The sequence below is a fragment of the Anser cygnoides genome, chromosome 19 (assembly GCF_040182565.1).
Source record: "Anser cygnoides isolate HZ-2024a breed goose chromosome 19, Taihu_goose_T2T_genome, whole genome shotgun sequence".
Taxonomy (NCBI): domain Eukaryota; kingdom Metazoa; phylum Chordata; class Aves; order Anseriformes; family Anatidae; genus Anser; species Anser cygnoides.
Window position 1 is genome coordinate 8,332,241 of NC_089891.1, and position 18,208 is coordinate 8,350,448.

Sequence of the window (18,208 nt, forward strand, 5' to 3'; positions counted from 1 at the left end):
TTTTTAAAAGATACAATTGCCTATTACTGAATGTTAATCTTAGAAGGGGCCTTTTGTTAAAAATTCCTCTCTCTAACTTTACTCCAGCACAGAAGTATGTATTAACTTGGTTTAACTCTAGCAAAGCCAAACTACCACTGTGGAAATACAGAGATTTTCATCAAATTAATAGAATCACAGAAATGAAAACTCACATGATTCTTCTTTTCAGGACAAGTTAGTGGAAAACAGGATTATAAATGACCTCACTATTTAATACAGTGTGAAGTATGAATGTGAGTTTAACAAATGTGTTTCTAGAGAGCTAGTTTCTACCTTCAGAAATGTCACCGGCCGTACATCTGAGCAGCACTATTCTGGACATAGGGCACCAGCATCACCAATTTGTAGGGAAAGAAATACATGTCCCTTTGAATATATCTTTTGAAACAGTCAGAATTCATCAGTGGCTGCCATACAAAGGACATAAGCAATTACCCTTTCCCCTCAGAGGGAAAGGTGCAGCGCATCCCCATCCCTGCTGCACCACAGGCTGCCAGCCCATACCCTGAGCAGGGCTTCTTGTTTCTGCCTTTTTTCTTTCCTTAGAGAAGTGGTGTTCAAGCGGTTGTGTCTGTGCAGCGTTTTCTGCGCTCACAAGCTTCTGAGCAAACCAGCCAGTTTTCAGCGAAACCTGGCTGAAAGCTGTGGGTCTGTAAGAAATACTAAGAAACTAAGAAACAGAAAGTTTCAGGAAATCAGACAGGCGGGTTAGATTGAGGTGCTGTCAGTGCCCCTCAGCCAGAAACCTGCAGGGTGATCTCAGCTTTGGTGAACACCAGAGGCTCCAGTGAACACCGGAGACCTCTCTTCAGCTCACTGGGCTGGCTGAGTTCAGCTGCTGACACCGGTACCGGGGTGTCTGTATCAGCCTGACAGCCGTGAGCTAACGCGGGGTGCCACAGGTGTAAGGACTGAACCAGAGTCGAAGTAGGTGAGAAAAACAAAGCAGAGCAGCTCAGTAGTTGGGCCTTGAAAGAAAAAATGGGCAATTCCTGGGTTCTGTGTCCCATTGTGTCATGGAACTCATGTTCATGTAAACATGTATATTGTCAAACTGTGCAGTGCATGCATTTTCCAGCATGTTTTAAGGTACTGACAGCCTAAAATCCAAGAGATGTGATGTGTAGTGTATGGATTTAGGTAACTGTGAAGTATTTTGTTTTTATAGCAGAAAAAACTTGTAGTTTCTAATAACAGCAACCATTACTTTATTTTTAGAACTGTTACAGGGAAAGCTTCCCAGCACTACGTGAATGAATTTATGAGCAAAGAGCCGCTACGGGTGGGGCAGCGAAGGGACGAACACGGCGAACAAAGGGACAAAACTCAGCCAAGGGGGAACCAGCGTCCGGGGGCCGCTTGCGACAAGTCCCGCCCCTTTCTACAAATCGTGACAGAGTCGCGACATAGCCGGTGGCGGCCAGGCCCCACTTCCGGGCGGCGCCCGTTGCCTGGTAACCGCCGCTTCCGCTTCCTGCACTCTGCGCATCCCCGGCGGCCGCCGGCTCGGAGCGGCGCCCCTCGGCCCGGTGCGGCCGGCCCGGCCCCGGCTTCGGCCTCGGCCCCGGGGAGCCGCCGCCAGCAGCCGAGGGAAGCGGGCACGGGGCGAGGGAGGTCTGTGGTGGGCGGCGGCGGCCCCCAGCGCATGGCCTCGGCCTGAGGGGGGGCGGCCCGGGGCCCGCGGGGCCGGGCCTCCCCCGCCGAGGGGCCTGAGGGGAGGCGCGGGGCCCTTGTAGGAGCCGGAGCCCCCCGGAGGCTCCGTGCTGGGGGCGGGAGGGGGCCGGGGGGCGGCCGGCCTTGTGCTAGGCGGTGGCAGAGTCCCCGGTACCAGGCCAGCGGCGGCATCCCTGTGCTGGGTGCCGGCTGTGAGGGCACGGAGGTGCTGAAGGAGGGGTTAGAAGATGTTTCACGAAGCTGCTCGTTGGCTGCTGGAGCCAGGCAGCCGTTCCCGGGTTCGCCCGGCTGTCTTCTTGAGGGGTTAGGCTGGGAAGACCGAGCTGGGTGAGGAATGGCAGGCACGGAGGGCAGCAGCAGCCCTTCCTCCTCGTCCTCGGTCGTCGCGGACTGGAGCTTGGTGTTTTGGACTCTGTGCTCCGTCATCGTGCCGGTGCTGATCACCCTGTGGTGCAGCTTCCAGCGGTCCCGGCGGCAGGTGCTGAGACGTGACATCTTTCGCAAGAGCAAGCACGACTGGCACTACACCGATCTCTTTGGGCAGCCCTCCTACTGCTGTGTGTGTGCTCAGCACATCCTCCAGGGTGCTTTCTGCAGCTGCTGTGGGCTGCGTGTCAGTGAAGGATGCCTAAAGAAGGCTGACCAGCACTTTCTCTGCAAAGAAATTATGATGAGGAGTGATGGTAGAGCCCGCAGCTCTATGCCGCATCACTGGATCAGAGGCAACGTCCCACTCTGCAGCTACTGTGTGGTATGCAAACAACAGTGTGGCACACAGCCCAAGCTCTGTGACTACAGGTACTGCAAGGAAGTTTGGTTTTGTATGGGGAAATGTGATGCTACATCCATGTTTAATTAACTGCATTCTTTTTAGAACACATTGCCACAAAAACAGTTTGAGAGAACCTAAAATGAAAATGGGTGCTTGTGGGTTACCTGAGTCATAGATTAAGGGCAGGATATTGCATCTTCGGTCTACCCGTTCTCTTGCTTGCATTTCTCCATAATGATGTGCTAGCTAGTGTATGATTACATCTAAAAGGCAATGTCTAAGAGAGCTTATATTTTTACGGGACAGTCCTAAAAAGGTTCTAATGCACATGTTGTTTGTACAGTGAATAGCCTGAGCAATTTCAGTGGCATAGCATGCATTTCAGATTGCCAAAATGTGCGTGCATCTCTGCAAAACTGGCATCTGCTTAGTGCAGCTAGAACAAACAACCCTCCTATAACTGGTGTTGTGTTTTGTTTTGTTTACCTTTTTAAAGATGCTCAAAAGAAGCTAATTGAAGTTCTTAAAAGTTGCTGTAATATAATCTGTAGTTACAGTTTGTAGTAAGAATGATAAAAAGTTTTAAGAAATTGAAGGGCTCATACTGTCATCAGTAAGGTTGCTTGTAAAGTTGTTGGCATGGCACACAGTGGCATGTTAGGCTAGAACATAGAAGTAGTGGCGCACATCCTGTGTAAAGTGTGACCTCTGCATTCTCAAAGGATGTCTGCTTTTGCTCTATTTCTGTGTGATACTGTGAAATAGCATGGTAAGTTAGCACAATTCCATCATACATGAGCATACTGTCAGAAACAAAACCTTGAGAGAGTGTGTATATGAGAGCAGGAAAGGAACAGGATTCTGAATGCAAAAGGAGGAAGAATGAGAAAAGCAGACAATAACTGTCAATAGTCCCTGTCTACAGTACAGGGCAAGTATCATTGCTTCCCTAGTTGTGTGCTGGATTAAGCAGAAGGACTCCAAAAATAGCTTTCACAGCTGCTTAAACCAAGGCTTTGTAGCAAATGAAGATTAACATTTTGCAGAGGCTGGCAGGAGGTATTGCAGTATTCCCTCTTGTTCTAGTCTGTTTGCCAGGGCAGCTCTTAGAGTAGGTCAAAAAGCTGAGCAATTTTGCATAGCAAAATCCCATCAGCCTTGCACAGTACTGTGTAACCTTTTAGGTTTCAGACCTAAGGGGTATTACCACTTTTAGGAAATTTATCACCAAAGTCAATTAATGGAATTAGTAACACTTGAAATTATTAAACTGAACTCTAGTGTGTGCTTTTTAAGGATGGATAGGAGTTCAGTTTCTCATCCAAGCTTTCAGTGTAACTGCTGCATACAGTGCAAGATGGTATTTGTAGCACTTGAGTTTTGGAGATAAAAATAGTAGAGTTAATTTAAAACTGGTATCTCTATTTATCAGAATGCAACTGTTTTTCTAGACTTTTGAGGACATGATCAAGTTATGTAATTTTCTTTAGCCAATACGTAGTCACTTGAACTTCCAGAGAATGCATGCTTTTCTCTATAATGTGCTTAAAATATTACTTATAACAGTGAGTGTAAGCATAAATAGTTCTCAGAAATTAGTCTCTCTTTCTAAAACACATAAGCAAAATTTGTGTCATTTGTTTGAGGATTTCTCTTGATTTTTTTGGTCTTTTTTCCAGATGTGTGTGGTGTCAGTGTACTGTACATGACGACTGCATGCTGGATTGTTTAAAGATCGAGGAGTGTACATTTGGAGAATTCAGAGACTTAATTATTCCACCATACTACTTGTCCACAGTCAACCAGCTGCGTAAAGACAAAAGAACCGATTATGAAAAGGTAATTGTCTTCTGCTTCTTGTTTTTATAATGTATTGTCTGGCTTCTGTTTTTTAATAAAACTGGAAAACTTGATAAAGATGTAGGAAGTTTTGTTTGTTTGTTTTTTACATCACAAGAACTGAGCTTATAACGCTGTAGCATTTGTTCTCCCAAGCATTGTAGAACGAATCTTCAGCCTTTGTGTTGAAAGTATTTGTTTGTTTTGACTACATCAGACTAATTGGTAACTTCCTCATTTCAGCACTTGGAGGGAACTGATTATGAAGCAAGGCTTTAGACATTTTCAAACGTGCAGTGTTTGTGTGACTTACCGTCATCTTTTTGCAGATAGTACCTTATGGCAGAAAACACTGGATCCCAGTAATCATACTGGCTAATACTCGTAGTGGAAACAACATGGGTGAAATTTTACTGGGAGAATTTAAAATTCTGCTGAACCCTGTTCAGGTAATTACAGTGAAAAGCCACTATAACTAAGTAACAGTTTAAATTAGAATCAGCATCACTTTACTTCCGTAATGGTAGTAGGATCTTTTGGAAGGTCAGTAAAGGAAACAAATTCATGCAGTTTGTTTTAGAAAGAATAAGGTTGTGTGGAGAATAAAAATTCAGAGGCCCCCCCGCTTCCATGTTTTTTCTGGTTCTTTTAATAGTTGTGCAGTTTTCTATTTATAGTAGTACATCTAGTAATTCTGCTTTGATAGTCACGTGCTTATTAACAATATACTTTTTTTAGAAATTGAAATATTTAAATCTTCTTAATTTGGAATGTGTGTTTAAATCCTCGCTTTACTTGTGAAAATGTGGGTGTTTACAGTTGCTGTTTTGTGTTGTTGCTTTCTCTTTAAAGTCCACTTGAGATGGCACAGGATGTTGACGTTACGCCAATTAGTTGTTCCTTGGATTTCCTGGCTGTACCTTAATATTCTCCCTTTGAAGTTTAAAACTGAATCTTAGAATACAGACTAATAGAAAACACTACACATTTGTTTTAAATGCATCCCAGTAAGGCTTTACAAAATAAACCTCTTTGTATCCTGAATATTTTAAAGTAACTTTTATCTGAAGCCTTTCATCTTTACAAAACTCATGAAAATGTTACTAGATACAAACTTGTCTTAGTACTTGGTCAGCTTGATTTATCAATGGCTGTTATTCCTAGCAAAGCAGCTGGAGCTATTTTGTGACTTCAGGTGGCCGAATCCTGCTCATAAAAATAAAAACAGCTTAATTGCTTATGTAATGTTATAAATAGAGAATGTTTGTTTTACATTAGAATAAACATCTTGAAGTTGTTTACCTGTGAGGCAAATCATGAGTCATGTTTTGTGAACCTGTGGAACTCCTTATTTTCCTTTATTCTAGGTTTTTGATCTAAGCAAAACTACGCCTGCTAAAGCACTCCAACTTTGTACCTTGCTGCCTTGCAATGCTGTCAGGGTTCTTGTCTGTGGTGGGGATGGTACAGTAGGCTGGGTCCTGGATGCAATTGATGAGATGAAGATAAAGGTATTGTGTTTCAAATTAAAGGGTATCTTATGGTGAAATGAGTTTTGGAGCTGCTGAATTGTTACACCTTAATCTTTTACCTGCATTTATTGTTTTCATCTTCCTGAATAAGCCTACAGAGAAATATTTGCAGAATTGCTTATTCATATCAGGGGCAAAACCACATCTTGTAATAATGCATTTTTTCCTGTAGCTCAGGAAAAATATGTAAAAGCTTTAGAATTAAAAATTTATTTAAATTTGTTTTTTTCTGTAGAACAAGAACAGATGCAGGACATTTTTATACGTTGTTCTTTCTTCTTTGTCTAAACAGACATTTTGCTATCAGTAGCCATTATTAGTAATGCCAATCTGCTCTGTTTATTTCTCCCTAAGCACTTTTATAATAACCTTGTAATTTTTGCCAGCTACAGTGGTTATATTGCCAGTGCATAAATGAGGGCTGTAATGTGTTTTTACTACTTATGGTGTATTCTAAAGATCCTATCAATCTGCACTCATCCATTAACAGCAAATAGAAAAAACATGCTGTATGTTTGGTGTTGATTTGAAAGGGAAGATGATCCAATTTACAGGGTACTGCTAAGAACCCATGAGAAGATTGAGAGTAAAGAATACCAGGGCTCTTGTACTTTACCTAGTAATCTTTTACTCTAGTGATGTAAGAAAGTCTTCCTTTATCAATATCTCTTTTTTGTCTGTTTTGGCTGTGAATCAATTGCAGCATTTTTAGTAGCTTTATTTTTTTGATGCTGCTCTCATGTTAATGCATGAAATGTCGTCATTGAAGGCCATTATTATAACTCCATACATAATCAAACTGAGCTTCTTTGAGACTTTTTATGTACTGATAAAGTAGAAATAGAACGAAGAACTATAAAGCTAAACTCATATGGGTATGTGGTTATTTGGTCTTGGACACTTGATATATTGTCCCCAGAGCCAATATAATTGATGAAATCTGTGGTCTTTGCTACAAGGTATTCAACTGAGGCATTGGAGTTACGTAGATACCATTAAGATTATCAGCAAAACCTTTTAATTATCAGCAGTAGATTGTGTGCTCCCTTCATTTATCTTGAATCTCAAATCCAGGTTGCCTGGCAGAAACCTCTTGTTGAAAAGTAGTAACCATAATGCCACATTTTCCAAGTATTTTTCACAGCTGAATGTCAAAGGTCATAGTACGTCTGAAACAATTATTCATGCTTCTGTGGTAAAGAGAGCAAAGACCTGTGCTGAAGTGGCTGTTTTGAATGTTTGTTTCTGACACTTGCTGTGTGATCTACAGAGGTGATTATCATCTGCTCCATCTGTTCATGACAGATAAATTTCTGTGTGTATGTTGCAATTTTGAAACTTAGATACTGACTTTGCTTCGAGTGTGTGAATTTCTGTCCACAGTTGAAATGCTCTAGTATTACATGCATCAGTTTTATTTAGAACTAACATCAATTCAGTCTTTTAAGAGCCTTTTTGTTGCTCACTGTGGTCCACAGCCTCATGTGTTCTTTCTGTCTCTAGGCATTCATAGCAGAGCACTTCCCCAGAGGCATATGCAACAATAGTGTTAGTAACTTACCCATACCCATGGTTGCAGCAAGTAGAAAATTAGGAAATCAGATGAGAAGTTCAGGCTTCTGCTTCCAGTTCCAAAGCTTCGTTCTTCTGAGGGGATGCTCTGTTCGGTATTAGTAATGCATTGTGGGTTTTTTTGTTTTACTTTTTCTCCTCACAATGGCTTAACATTTCCTTTCTTTACATTATCACTACCATAAGTACTTAAATGGGCCACCTGCTGTACTAGTACTGCCAGCTGTATCACTGCTCGATGTAACAAGCTCATCTGAAGATTAACAATGTTTATCAAACTTGAACATTTAGGGTGAGAAGGTAGAAAATGAATGCTAAAAATATAGCTAATATGCAGTGTTTTTGTGTCCTAGGGGCAAGAACGCTTTATTCCACAAGTTGCTATTTTACCTTTGGGAACAGGTAATGACCTGTCTAATACACTGGGCTGGGGTGCAGGTTATGCTGGAGAAGTCCCTGTAGAACAAATCTTACGAAATGTCATGGAGGCAGATGGAATCAAACTAGACAGGTAAGTAACAGTGAAAAGATAAATTCTATATAGCCAAGTATTACTGTAGGTCTACTGCTACCCCATTAAAGCAGTATATGTAAAGTACACAGTGGATTAGGGAACTGCAGAATAACTGAGGTCCAAAATTAGTCTTTATTTAGTTTTTCTGCAGTGCTTAACTCTTTTATAATGTAGCTAAATCTGAATCTTTCGAGATTCATAACTACAGCTTTGATACTAAGTGAGAATAGTTTGTCTGCCATACGTCTAAATAATGGCTGTTGTTTTTCAGATGGAAAGTTCAGGTAACAAACAAAGGATACTACAATTTAAGGAAACCAAAGGTATGGCTTGTGATTATAAATATGGGTTCTATGGAATAGCTGTATCATTTTCTGTTTACCTGCTTTATGTTTTTTTCTGGTTACCTGCTTCCCATTAAACATACTGACTCTTAAATCCTAATAATAATATTTCAGAAGGTCATAAATAGAAATTCTCTCTTACAGGTGTTCACAATGAACAACTACTTCTCTATAGGACCTGATGCTCTGATGGCTTTAAATTTCCATGCTCATCGTGAGAAGACTCCCTCTCTGTTTTCCAGCAGAATTATTAATAAGGTATGTTTCATAAAGTGACACTTTCACCTTCTAGTTGCCGACTTGACTTAAGGCTATTTTTGAAGACTCATCATGATTATTTTTCTGCATAATGTGACAGAAGTTCTTCCAATTAAATTGTAGTTTCATCTTAATTTCTATCGGATTTTCAACTCTTAGGACTTAGTCAAGGACTGCATTACTCTGAAATAAAATATGTCTTCAGATGTTAATGAACTGCAGAGATATAATCTCTCTGCACAGCTGCCTTGTTGTGCAAACGTTACATATGCATTTTAGATGATAAGCTTTGAAGAACCATAACTATACATGAGCATTTAAAATATATTTCATATTTATTGTCTTTTTTAAGAGTGCTTTCTGTTCTCCCTTGTTTTTGTTTGTTTTGCAGGCTGTTTATTTTTTTTATGGAACCAAAGACTGCTTAGTACAAGAATGTAAAGATCTTAACAAGAAAGTTGAGGTAAGTTTTTTAACTTAATTGTTCTTTGGACAGTCAGGGAAGTAGAGAAATTTGTCTTGTGAAAGGAAAGGAAAAAAACTGCAGTTTACATCTATATGATACTTGTGTGAGGATAGCTCTGGATTCAGTGGAAATTTTTTGATGTTCCAGGCTCCTTTGCTATTTGCAACTTTATTCGTGGAATTCATGCCTTCGAGCTTACTGAAAATTACTAAAAACTTTTCTGGTCTTGACTCGGATCTCTGAGTTCAAATACTGATACTGAGATGAAATCTGTACTAGAGAATTAAATAAGTGAGATTTCATTTTTCTTTATTAACAGAAATTGATTACAGGTTGTGTAGTCAGAAATCATTTTTATTTAAGTATGAAAAGAAAACGTTCTATTTGTACAGGGCCAATTTTGCTCACAGATGGTTTTTTTCTTCAAGTGGAGGCCTATTAGACAAAGAGAATAATTAGCTTATGTCGAAGTACTGAATTTCATTCATGGTAATTAACTTCTGTTTGTCTTTTAAAGCTAGAGTTGGATGGTGAGAGAATCGAGTTGCCCAATTTGGAAGGCATCATTGTCCTGAATATTGGATATTGGGGAGGTGGCTGTAGGCTCTGGGAAGGCATGGGTGATGAACCTTATCCCTTGGCAAGGTATGCAGTACCTCTTTTTTTTTTTTTTTTTCCTTTTAACAGTTCTTGTAGTGTAAACAATTCCCCCCAGTAGGCTGTGCTTACATAATAAGTCTTGTCTGAAAGTCAGGATTCTTTTTGTTAGAGACTAGAACTAAGTGCATCCCATGCGTCAGGTTTGACCTTCTCAAAACATCCGGCCTGATTAAGCAATAGGGTTGAAGAGACTATTAGAAACAGCCTTCAAAATTAGAAGATGCTTACATCATGGAAGTCAAATTTTTGTTGCCTTATTATTGCTCTATATTTTAATTAGTATTAAGACATGTTCTTTTCTAGTCTGAAATGGATGTAAATGGATGTAAGTTGGCTGGAGCAGTGCTAAATTGTGGGCACATGAGATTTTCACTCTTACGACTTCCTTCTTTAGAAAATGCTTATGAGGCTGAATTTCTTAAAATTATTTGGCCAAAGTTCTTTGCCAAAATCTAGGAAAAAAAAGGCAATTAAAAGATTTTCCTGTGGATTAATAAGTGACTAAAAAGACAGCAAGACAGAAAAGTTTACAAATTTCTGAAGTGGAAATCCACCAAGGGCCTTAAATGTGCATTATGAGTTTTGGAAAATAATATATGCATGATTGCCAGTAACTGTGTAGGGTGTACCAACCGGAGCATTGCTCTGTACTTGGCCTGCTTTTGTACAGCTGTGCTTGCTATTGTGCGACTTACTATTCAGCAGGAAATAAATAGTTCAAACATTTGTAGATTAACAGTTGTCTTCTTTATAGTAACAGATAAAAGACTTAATATTTGGATGGGCATTTCAGAGTTCATGAACATCACTAAAAGGTCTGCTTTCTTAATTCGTAGACATGATGATGGACTTCTGGAGGTTGTTGGAGTTCATGGTTCTTTCCACTGTGCCCAGATTCAGGTGAAACTAGCAAATCCTGTTCGTCTAGGGCAGGCACATACTGTAAGGGTAAGTATTATTTATAAACCTGTTTCCCTAATTTTTTTTCAATACGCAGCATACAATTTCAAGCACTCAGCTGTATGTTCTAAAGTTGCATTTTGCAGTTGAGCGGGATGCTTCTTTTGCGTAATAAATTTAATTGTTATAATTAGCAATCCTCTGTTGCTGTGGTTAGTAACCTATGAGTACAACTAATTATGTACTAAGTTTCTCCCTGGCTGATCTCAGACTGTGCAACATCAGTACGTTGTAGTTATAAAAGGGATCTTCAGAGCTACATTTAACTGCTATGATTGTGTGTTCTTCTGTTTAATACTAGCTGATCTTGAAGAGTTCAAAGATGCCAATGCAGGTGGATGGAGAGCCATGGGCTCAGGGGCCATGCACTGTTACCATAACTCATAAGACACATGCACTGATGTTGTATCACTCGGGTGAACAAACAGATGACGACGCTTCCAGCGTGTCTGAGCAAGAGCACGTGAGAGAACAGACAGATGAAGATGTATAGATTTTGTGGAATGTAATGTAATACAAAGAAGAACTTCAGCCCATTAAAAACACTGAGAACATTTAACCTAGATCAAGGATTGCGCTGTAAGGTTCATACTTGTAAATGAACCAGGGCCGAGGAAAAAGCCGTGCTTTCACATTCATGAAAACTTTCACAGCTGAATTACCACAACTGCTTTGCCTTTTAGATTGATAGTGGTACCTAGCCTTTCTAGCTGGAGGAGCCAGTTACTCTGTCAGGGAAGGACCAGATACAGAAGCCCTTCCTTGTTGTGGAATCAGATCTTCTGCACGTATACAATATAGTATGCAAAAATTTTGATACCCTTGAAAAGGGGAACAGTTGGAGTTCAGCCTGCTTCCACCTGTTGTTTTCCCCAGGAATGCTTCCAGAACAGAAAAACAGACCAAGTAAAATGTGGGCTGTTTTTTTCTGTCAACAGCCTGCTGGTCCTGTCTGCCATCTCTTCTTGGGAGTAGGACAAACTCTTTTTTGTGCACCTGTGTGTGCAGTACATACCTAGTAGGTTTGACTGGGAGGGTGGAGATGTGGGGGCTCTTGGAAAGGCAGCTAGCAAGGAAAGGTGGCTTTGGACCAAAGGTTTCTGGAAAAGGTCTGTTAGCAAATAACTTTTTCAGTGGCTTTGTAAGCCATAGATGGAGTATTCCCGAGTACCCAAGATACAAGTTCAAAGTAGTTGTACCATGACTTGCACTGAATGATCCTGTGACTGACTGCTTCAGTTCAGCAAGAGATTAATTCTAGTTTTTGTAAATAGTAACATATTGTAGTTCTAGAGGAGGCTTCTTGGAAGAAGACTTGGAGCTGTCTGTTTTAGCTGTGTATAGGACAGTTTTAAAGAAGTAATGATAGCTGGCAAATCTTTTTTTTTAAGAGGCTTGTTAAAGATCTTACTTTGTCGTTACCTGGAAACAATCAATAGCAAGTCAGTCTGTTAACTGTTTCAGTTTGAATTGTGGAGGTTGAGAGCTAGGTTTGCAGAGGTTAGCAAGTTCTTTTGTTCACGTGTATCATTTGATGTGCATGTGGGGGGAAATGGAAACGTTTGTTTTCTGACTGGCTCTTAGGGGGGTCAAAGATACTTTGGCCCTGAATCATTTCTGATGTGAATACAGGGCCAGGAAATGGTTAGTGGCCTATACTGACAGTACAGGTTAAGAACACACACACCAGTACATGTAAACGGTCAATTTGACATATCTGAAGCTTCTCAGGTTCAAAGCTTCTCAGGTAAAAACATCTTCATGGCTAACAGAAGTAAAAACCTGCTTCCTTTTTTGTTTTGTTTTAGAGGTATTTTAAGCCTGCAGCAGGTGAGAGCTATGAGTTAAGATTTGAAGTTTGTAACTAATAATTCAGTTAAGTCCAGTTGAGTTCTTGAATAAGAAGAGAATTTATACTGAATGTATGTTGCATAAGCTAAGATCATAAGAGAAGTTGAGGGACATTGATCATAGCTTGGAATGTTGCTGCTTTTGTCAAATTCCTCCAGTCACTATTTTTTTCATGCTAACTGAAAGCGAAACCACTGGGTAAAGTAGACTGTGTTTCTAGGTTTTGTAAAATGAAACTGTTTTTCAGCAATCTATAAAACAAAGTTTGCATTAACAGTGAAGGAACTATTTATATTTTAAAATAATTTATTTAAGCCTTGGAAATGTTAGTATTTTTAGAGCCTTCAATTGTAGTCCTCTTTGGAGAGCATTTTTAAATTGATGGTATTCACTCTAGAAAGTGTACATGCTAGATCTTAAAATACTACTGATTGCCAGTGAATTTATAGTTGTCTGGATATGCGACCAGAGTGTAACGAACTGTAAAACAGAAGCCACTTGTAAATTCCATATTCATTAGCCTCCCACACCTCATCTTAATTATTTTATAGTATGTAAATACAGAGGACAAATTTATAGTTAAGTCTATATTAAAAGTATTTAAAATACGCAAAAACATGCGATGTTAGATAAATTTGGTATCCTGACCTTTTTTGTTGTTGTTGTTATGGAGGTTCAATTTGTATTGTAGCTTCAAAAGTCTTGCTAGTTATTTATTTTTACTTGGATAATTTACAGACATTAGCATCCCAAAAATACTTAAGTTCTGTGCTATGGTTCTCATGTAACTATTGTTTACAAACAACTGACAAGTCTCTGGAAAAGCAGGGTATGTGCTATGAAGGGCAGTATTTTGTCTACTTAATTTAAACTATTCAGAATGCAGTTTAAAGAACTACCTAAAGTTGATCAGATGATTATTCAAATTATTTTATAGTTTAAGACTCCTTAACAGTTAAGAAGTTCACTTCTTAAACTCCCAACGTCCTGAAAAATGTGACGTGAAGACTTTGAAAGCTTCCTTTTTTTTTCTTTCCTCCAGTAGGTGAGCTGACTTTTCCACATCTGTTTTGCCTGAATGTGTACCAGCGGTATTGTACTATGTTTGTGCAGACTAGATCCTCACACTTACTGCAGATTGTTAGGAATCCAGTCCTAAATGTGTGAAATACTATTTGGGAAATGCAAATATATCTAACTGGGCACTTTTGGGGGAGAACCCCTGAGAAATGGTCTTGTTTGTATTGGACAGATCATCATCCCCATCTTGCATGTGGAAGTGAAAAAGTTTGTTTCAACAAACTGACTCTTGGTGAGCACAGGAAACGGTAGGCAGCATGTGTAGCCATTTTAGGCATGGAAAGCCTCTTGTAAAATTGTATTTATGGTATGGAGAATATTCTGTAAGTATCCAGTTCCTAAACAGATGTGTGGTCATCCTTCTATTATAATTATATCTTTGTCATATGCATGACGAAAAAAAATATTTCTAAACGTACGATGTTAGCACTAGAATCTGCTGGGAAGTCTTGCTGTTTCCAACACACCATCCTTTGATTTGCATGTGTCCTCCTTTCCAGTATGTTGCAAATTGTCCTAAAGTTGTTTTTAGTCCAACTTCAGAGAGCTCATATATATGAGCAACAGGCTCCCAGATTCTAATGCTGACGTAAATGAACTTCTCTAACTTATAATATAGCTGTAGTTGCTTAATGTCATGTGTGTTGTGGCTGTAAAACTGCTACATGTTTTTTTTAATGTTGGAGGTGCATAAAGCACCAGTACAAATAGCTACTGTATAGATAGCTCCTCTGAAAACAGATCGGAAACCTGAAAATACTGCAGTACGTCCTTTACCCAGAAGAGGGTACTCTGCAGCTGGATCTCATGTCCTGCGTGGAAGGATTCTCCCTTGCCCTCTTACTGATTAACATTGGGGAAAATAGTGACAAATAATGAATAGTTTCTTCTGGCAGTCTTCATACAGTATAACTTTGCATAAAAGGTGTAGAGTGAATAATAACATAAATTGTCAAGCACTCAAAAGTGAATTTACAAAATCTATTTTGAAGTTTTATTGCAGTATAGGCTACCTTAACAGAAGTTTGGTCAGATGCTGATAATTTCCTTTATTGTAGGTTCTCAATCCTGTGAAATGCAAACAGCAAACTTTAACTTATTTGGAGAGTCTTTCTGTGTGTGAGCTTCCTGCCTTACTCAAACCTAGTTTGTTTACATGTTCATTGAGGCGGTATGTGTGTGCATTTCCATATGCGTAGAGATTTTTGTCATAGGCTTTGTTTTTACTTTTTCTTATCCTATACTTTGAGCAATTCATAGCAGGGTTAAACTGTTTCAAATACCACCTGCCTTTTGTATCTTTATCCTTGTATGGACTATTTAAAAAGGTGTCTGAATTCCAAAGGTGCATTTTTCATCTTTAAAAACAGCTGAGGTGAATGGCAACCACATTCAGCTTTGTTTTCTTTCTACTGCGATTGAGATTTGTTTCAAATTACTTTAAATTGAAGTTATGCTCAAATTTTAATATTTTTCTCAGCTCTGTTATGAATTGCATTTCATTTCCTTAATGTAAAAATGGTATAGCTTAATTTATGCACATGATAATTGTGTATGTTCAGTTTTCTGTTGCCCCTTCATAGTTTTGTGTTTTCAGGTCTTGCTTTTCTTAGGCACTGAGTAACTAGGAACACTGTTTACTATAGTTAGAAGCTTTAAGTACTCTTCTTGGAATACAGACTTGAGTTTCTCCTGGTTGCATGAGAAAATGCTACCATGTTTGAACACGCTTAGAGAAAATTGTCTTCTTAAAGCGATGTTTATAGCAAAAGTTTAAAAAATTTTTATATATATAATTTCAGCTGATTCAGATTGAGACTTTGTTCCCTCGTACATCTTGTCTTGACAGCATTTGCAACTATTCAGTAAGTACTTTTTTCCCCTCAGTCATTTTTCTCATTTTTAGCTTGCATACTTTAGCTAAAACATCAATTGGGACAGTGTCAGAAGCTCTGCTGAAACAGGATACTGAGCTTCTCTTCTGTTTGTTTTATACTTTATGCCAGCTGGTTTGTCAGAAACACAAACTGGAATGGTTTCACACAGCATATTTGTAACCCACCTTTTTTGCCCTTTTCAGTCACCTTAATTTCTAATTTACTCAGACTGACACCTGGAAAATATTAGAACGGGCACCTCAGGTGTAGTGTTCCCTGTCCTCCAGACCTGTTTTGAAAGTACAGTTTTTGCTTTTTGCCACTGGGGAGGAATCTCCACTTTCTCCACAGGTTCTCTCAGAACTAGTAGTTCTAAGTTCTGGTTTAGGTTCTGCCAGTTCCTTCTGGGTCTACATTACATGCACTGATGCTCACAGCTTTTTAGTGTATATTATTGTATCTAACTGGTTTAAAAAAAAAGCACTGTACATTAGCTGTAAACAGCATAACAGTATCAATGCTACAATGCTTCTTCTTTTTTACTTAGGAACAAACACTTCTTGTAGAGCAGCACTGTAGCCTAACTGGTTAATATACATGTAAGAGTAGGACACTTAAGAATCTTTGCATGTGTTCGAACTGAAAATCCTTTTTTGTTCTGTATTTCATATCTAGTATTAGCAGTTTTCTTTTTTAAAAGAAACAAGATTGTACTTGGTTAAGAGTAGACTAGGATATCTTTAGATTTAAAAATGCTAGTAGCATCACTGATCCTGTTGAATGTGAACCACTTGTTTTAAAATGTTCCGACTTTTCTGAGGAACTGTAGCTGCTTCCTGAACACGGGAATGAAATGAGAGACCACTTTTTCATTTAGCAATTAGGTAGATTGAGAGAATTTACACATTCAGTATTTCAGTGTTGTTTAGGCTGCAGTTCTAAAAGCATGGCAGATCAAAATATCTCACTAAGAATGCTGAATACCCAGTTCAGGTTTTGGTCATCTCAGGGAGAGACTTCTGGCTGGAGTAAAGCCACATGCCTCAACTAAACCTAGTGATGTTATGGTGACTTGCATTAGCTGAGGATCTGGCTTTTACTGTTTGAAAGTATGAATGTATTCAAAATTTTACTTTGTTTTTCATTAATGCTACCCTGTTTGCTGTATACTCTTATTGTTGTATGTAATTCATTTGTTTATTTGAAACTTATTTGCAGATTTCAGCATAAATCACTTTTTTCTTAAGAGTAAGTGGGAACTAATATTGTGAGTTTATTGCATTGTCTTTGAAGTTTACATCCCTCAAAAGCCATTTTGTCTGCTACCAACTATTGTAATCCTTAGAGTACCTCCAGCCATCTTCTCTTTATAGGATTTTTATAGTTAAACAGAACGGATTTTTATTTTTGTAGCTTGTAACTTCAATATGTATACTAGTTATTTCTATTTAGTAATTAGTGATCAGAATACTGTAAAAAATGTGACTCTTAAGAGCTGTAACTTTAAATTAATAACTACTTAAATGAAAATACCAGCATGTTAAAAGTTTTTAAAAAAAAGTTATTCTTTAGCTTGGAAATACTGTGATGCTGTGACTTGGAATTTGTATTGAATGTGTTCATGCATATTCTGAAATTGCACTAAAGGGGAAAAAATGAGCTTAAAATGCAAATAATAGTTGAAAAGGTAGAATTTTTAACATTTTTTTCAACCAAGGAGGATTACGTTTGAGATTTGGTGGTTTCTTGTGGGTATTTTTGTGTTGTGTTTTTTTTTTTCCTGCAGAGCCCTAAAGCAGGAATGATCATTGCACCTGACAAAACAGTTGTTTCCCTATGGTGCAGTTTAACACACATGTATTACTTAGTGTCCAACCTCAGCAAAAGCCATTTGCGCCTTTCCCACCTCTCTTCTCAGAAAACAAAATCTTAGAGCAAAACTGAATGCTCGTAGTCATGAAGTACATGAGATCTTCCAAAAAAATAGCCAGGCAACATAATATTGAACCTCCAATGCAAATTTTTAAAGACAAAAGTTGTTACATTTTTTCTTTACATTGTGATGCTTTCAAATACAAAATTGTTTTTTCTTTCTTTAAAAGAAGGCAGGTAGAAATGGGAGGATAAGGAGGTATTCATGTACAACTCCTACTCACAAAAGCTGGGAAATGTGTCCTTTATTTGCTGTGTAGGCACACAGCAAGTGTGATTCTAGAACTCTGCATAAAGCTCTGCTTTGTTTGTGCTCTTACTGGCTTAATCCCTTATTTCTGAAGCAGGTGATACTAGCATTGGCATGTGAAATAGTGACAGGTTTACTCAAATTATTACATGTGGGTGATATGTATTATTTGAGTAATTGGGCCAAGTTTTGTGTATAGGCTCCATCAGGTTCTGAGGTGGCACTCCACCTTAACACAAGTGAAACTGAAGAAAATGTTTGTGTTTAGTCAATAGTATTGTGGCCTATTTCTTGTGACTTAAGCTCCCAGAAGGCTCTTTTGAGAAACATCTGCTCTGTATTCTTCATAGAAGTTTGCAACTATAGATTTTTCACAATACTGACTCTGTTACTAAATTTCCTAATGCATCTTTTTGTTGTCGTTATTTGTACTGTATTTCTCTGTAGACTGAAGTGTGTGGATTAAAGTATTTAAACTCAGTTTTTCCTGTTCCTCACTATGCACAGAAGCAAATGTGAGTTTTTGAATCCATAACAACCTAGTGATGAAGACTGCTGCCTGGCTTTAGGGGGCTGGAGTATGAT

At 38.8% G+C, this 18,208-nt stretch overlaps 1 protein-coding gene across 1 annotated transcript; it reads left to right on the forward strand.

The window, feature by feature from the left end:
- Positions 1–1,536: 1,536 nt before the first annotated feature.
- Positions 1,537–18,103, forward strand: DGKE (diacylglycerol kinase epsilon). Its single transcript, XM_013178946.3, has 11 exons — positions 1,537–2,514; positions 4,168–4,327; positions 4,657–4,776; positions 5,695–5,838; positions 7,785–7,942; positions 8,217–8,268; positions 8,434–8,547; positions 8,939–9,010; positions 9,531–9,658; positions 10,510–10,621; positions 10,935–18,103. The coding sequence occupies exons 1-11, from the start codon at positions 2,051–2,053 to the stop codon at positions 11,124–11,126; spliced, it is 1,716 nt and encodes a 571-aa protein (XP_013034400.2). The 5' UTR covers positions 1,537–2,050; the 3' UTR covers positions 11,127–18,103.
- The last annotated feature ends 105 nt before the right edge of the window (positions 18,104–18,208 follow it).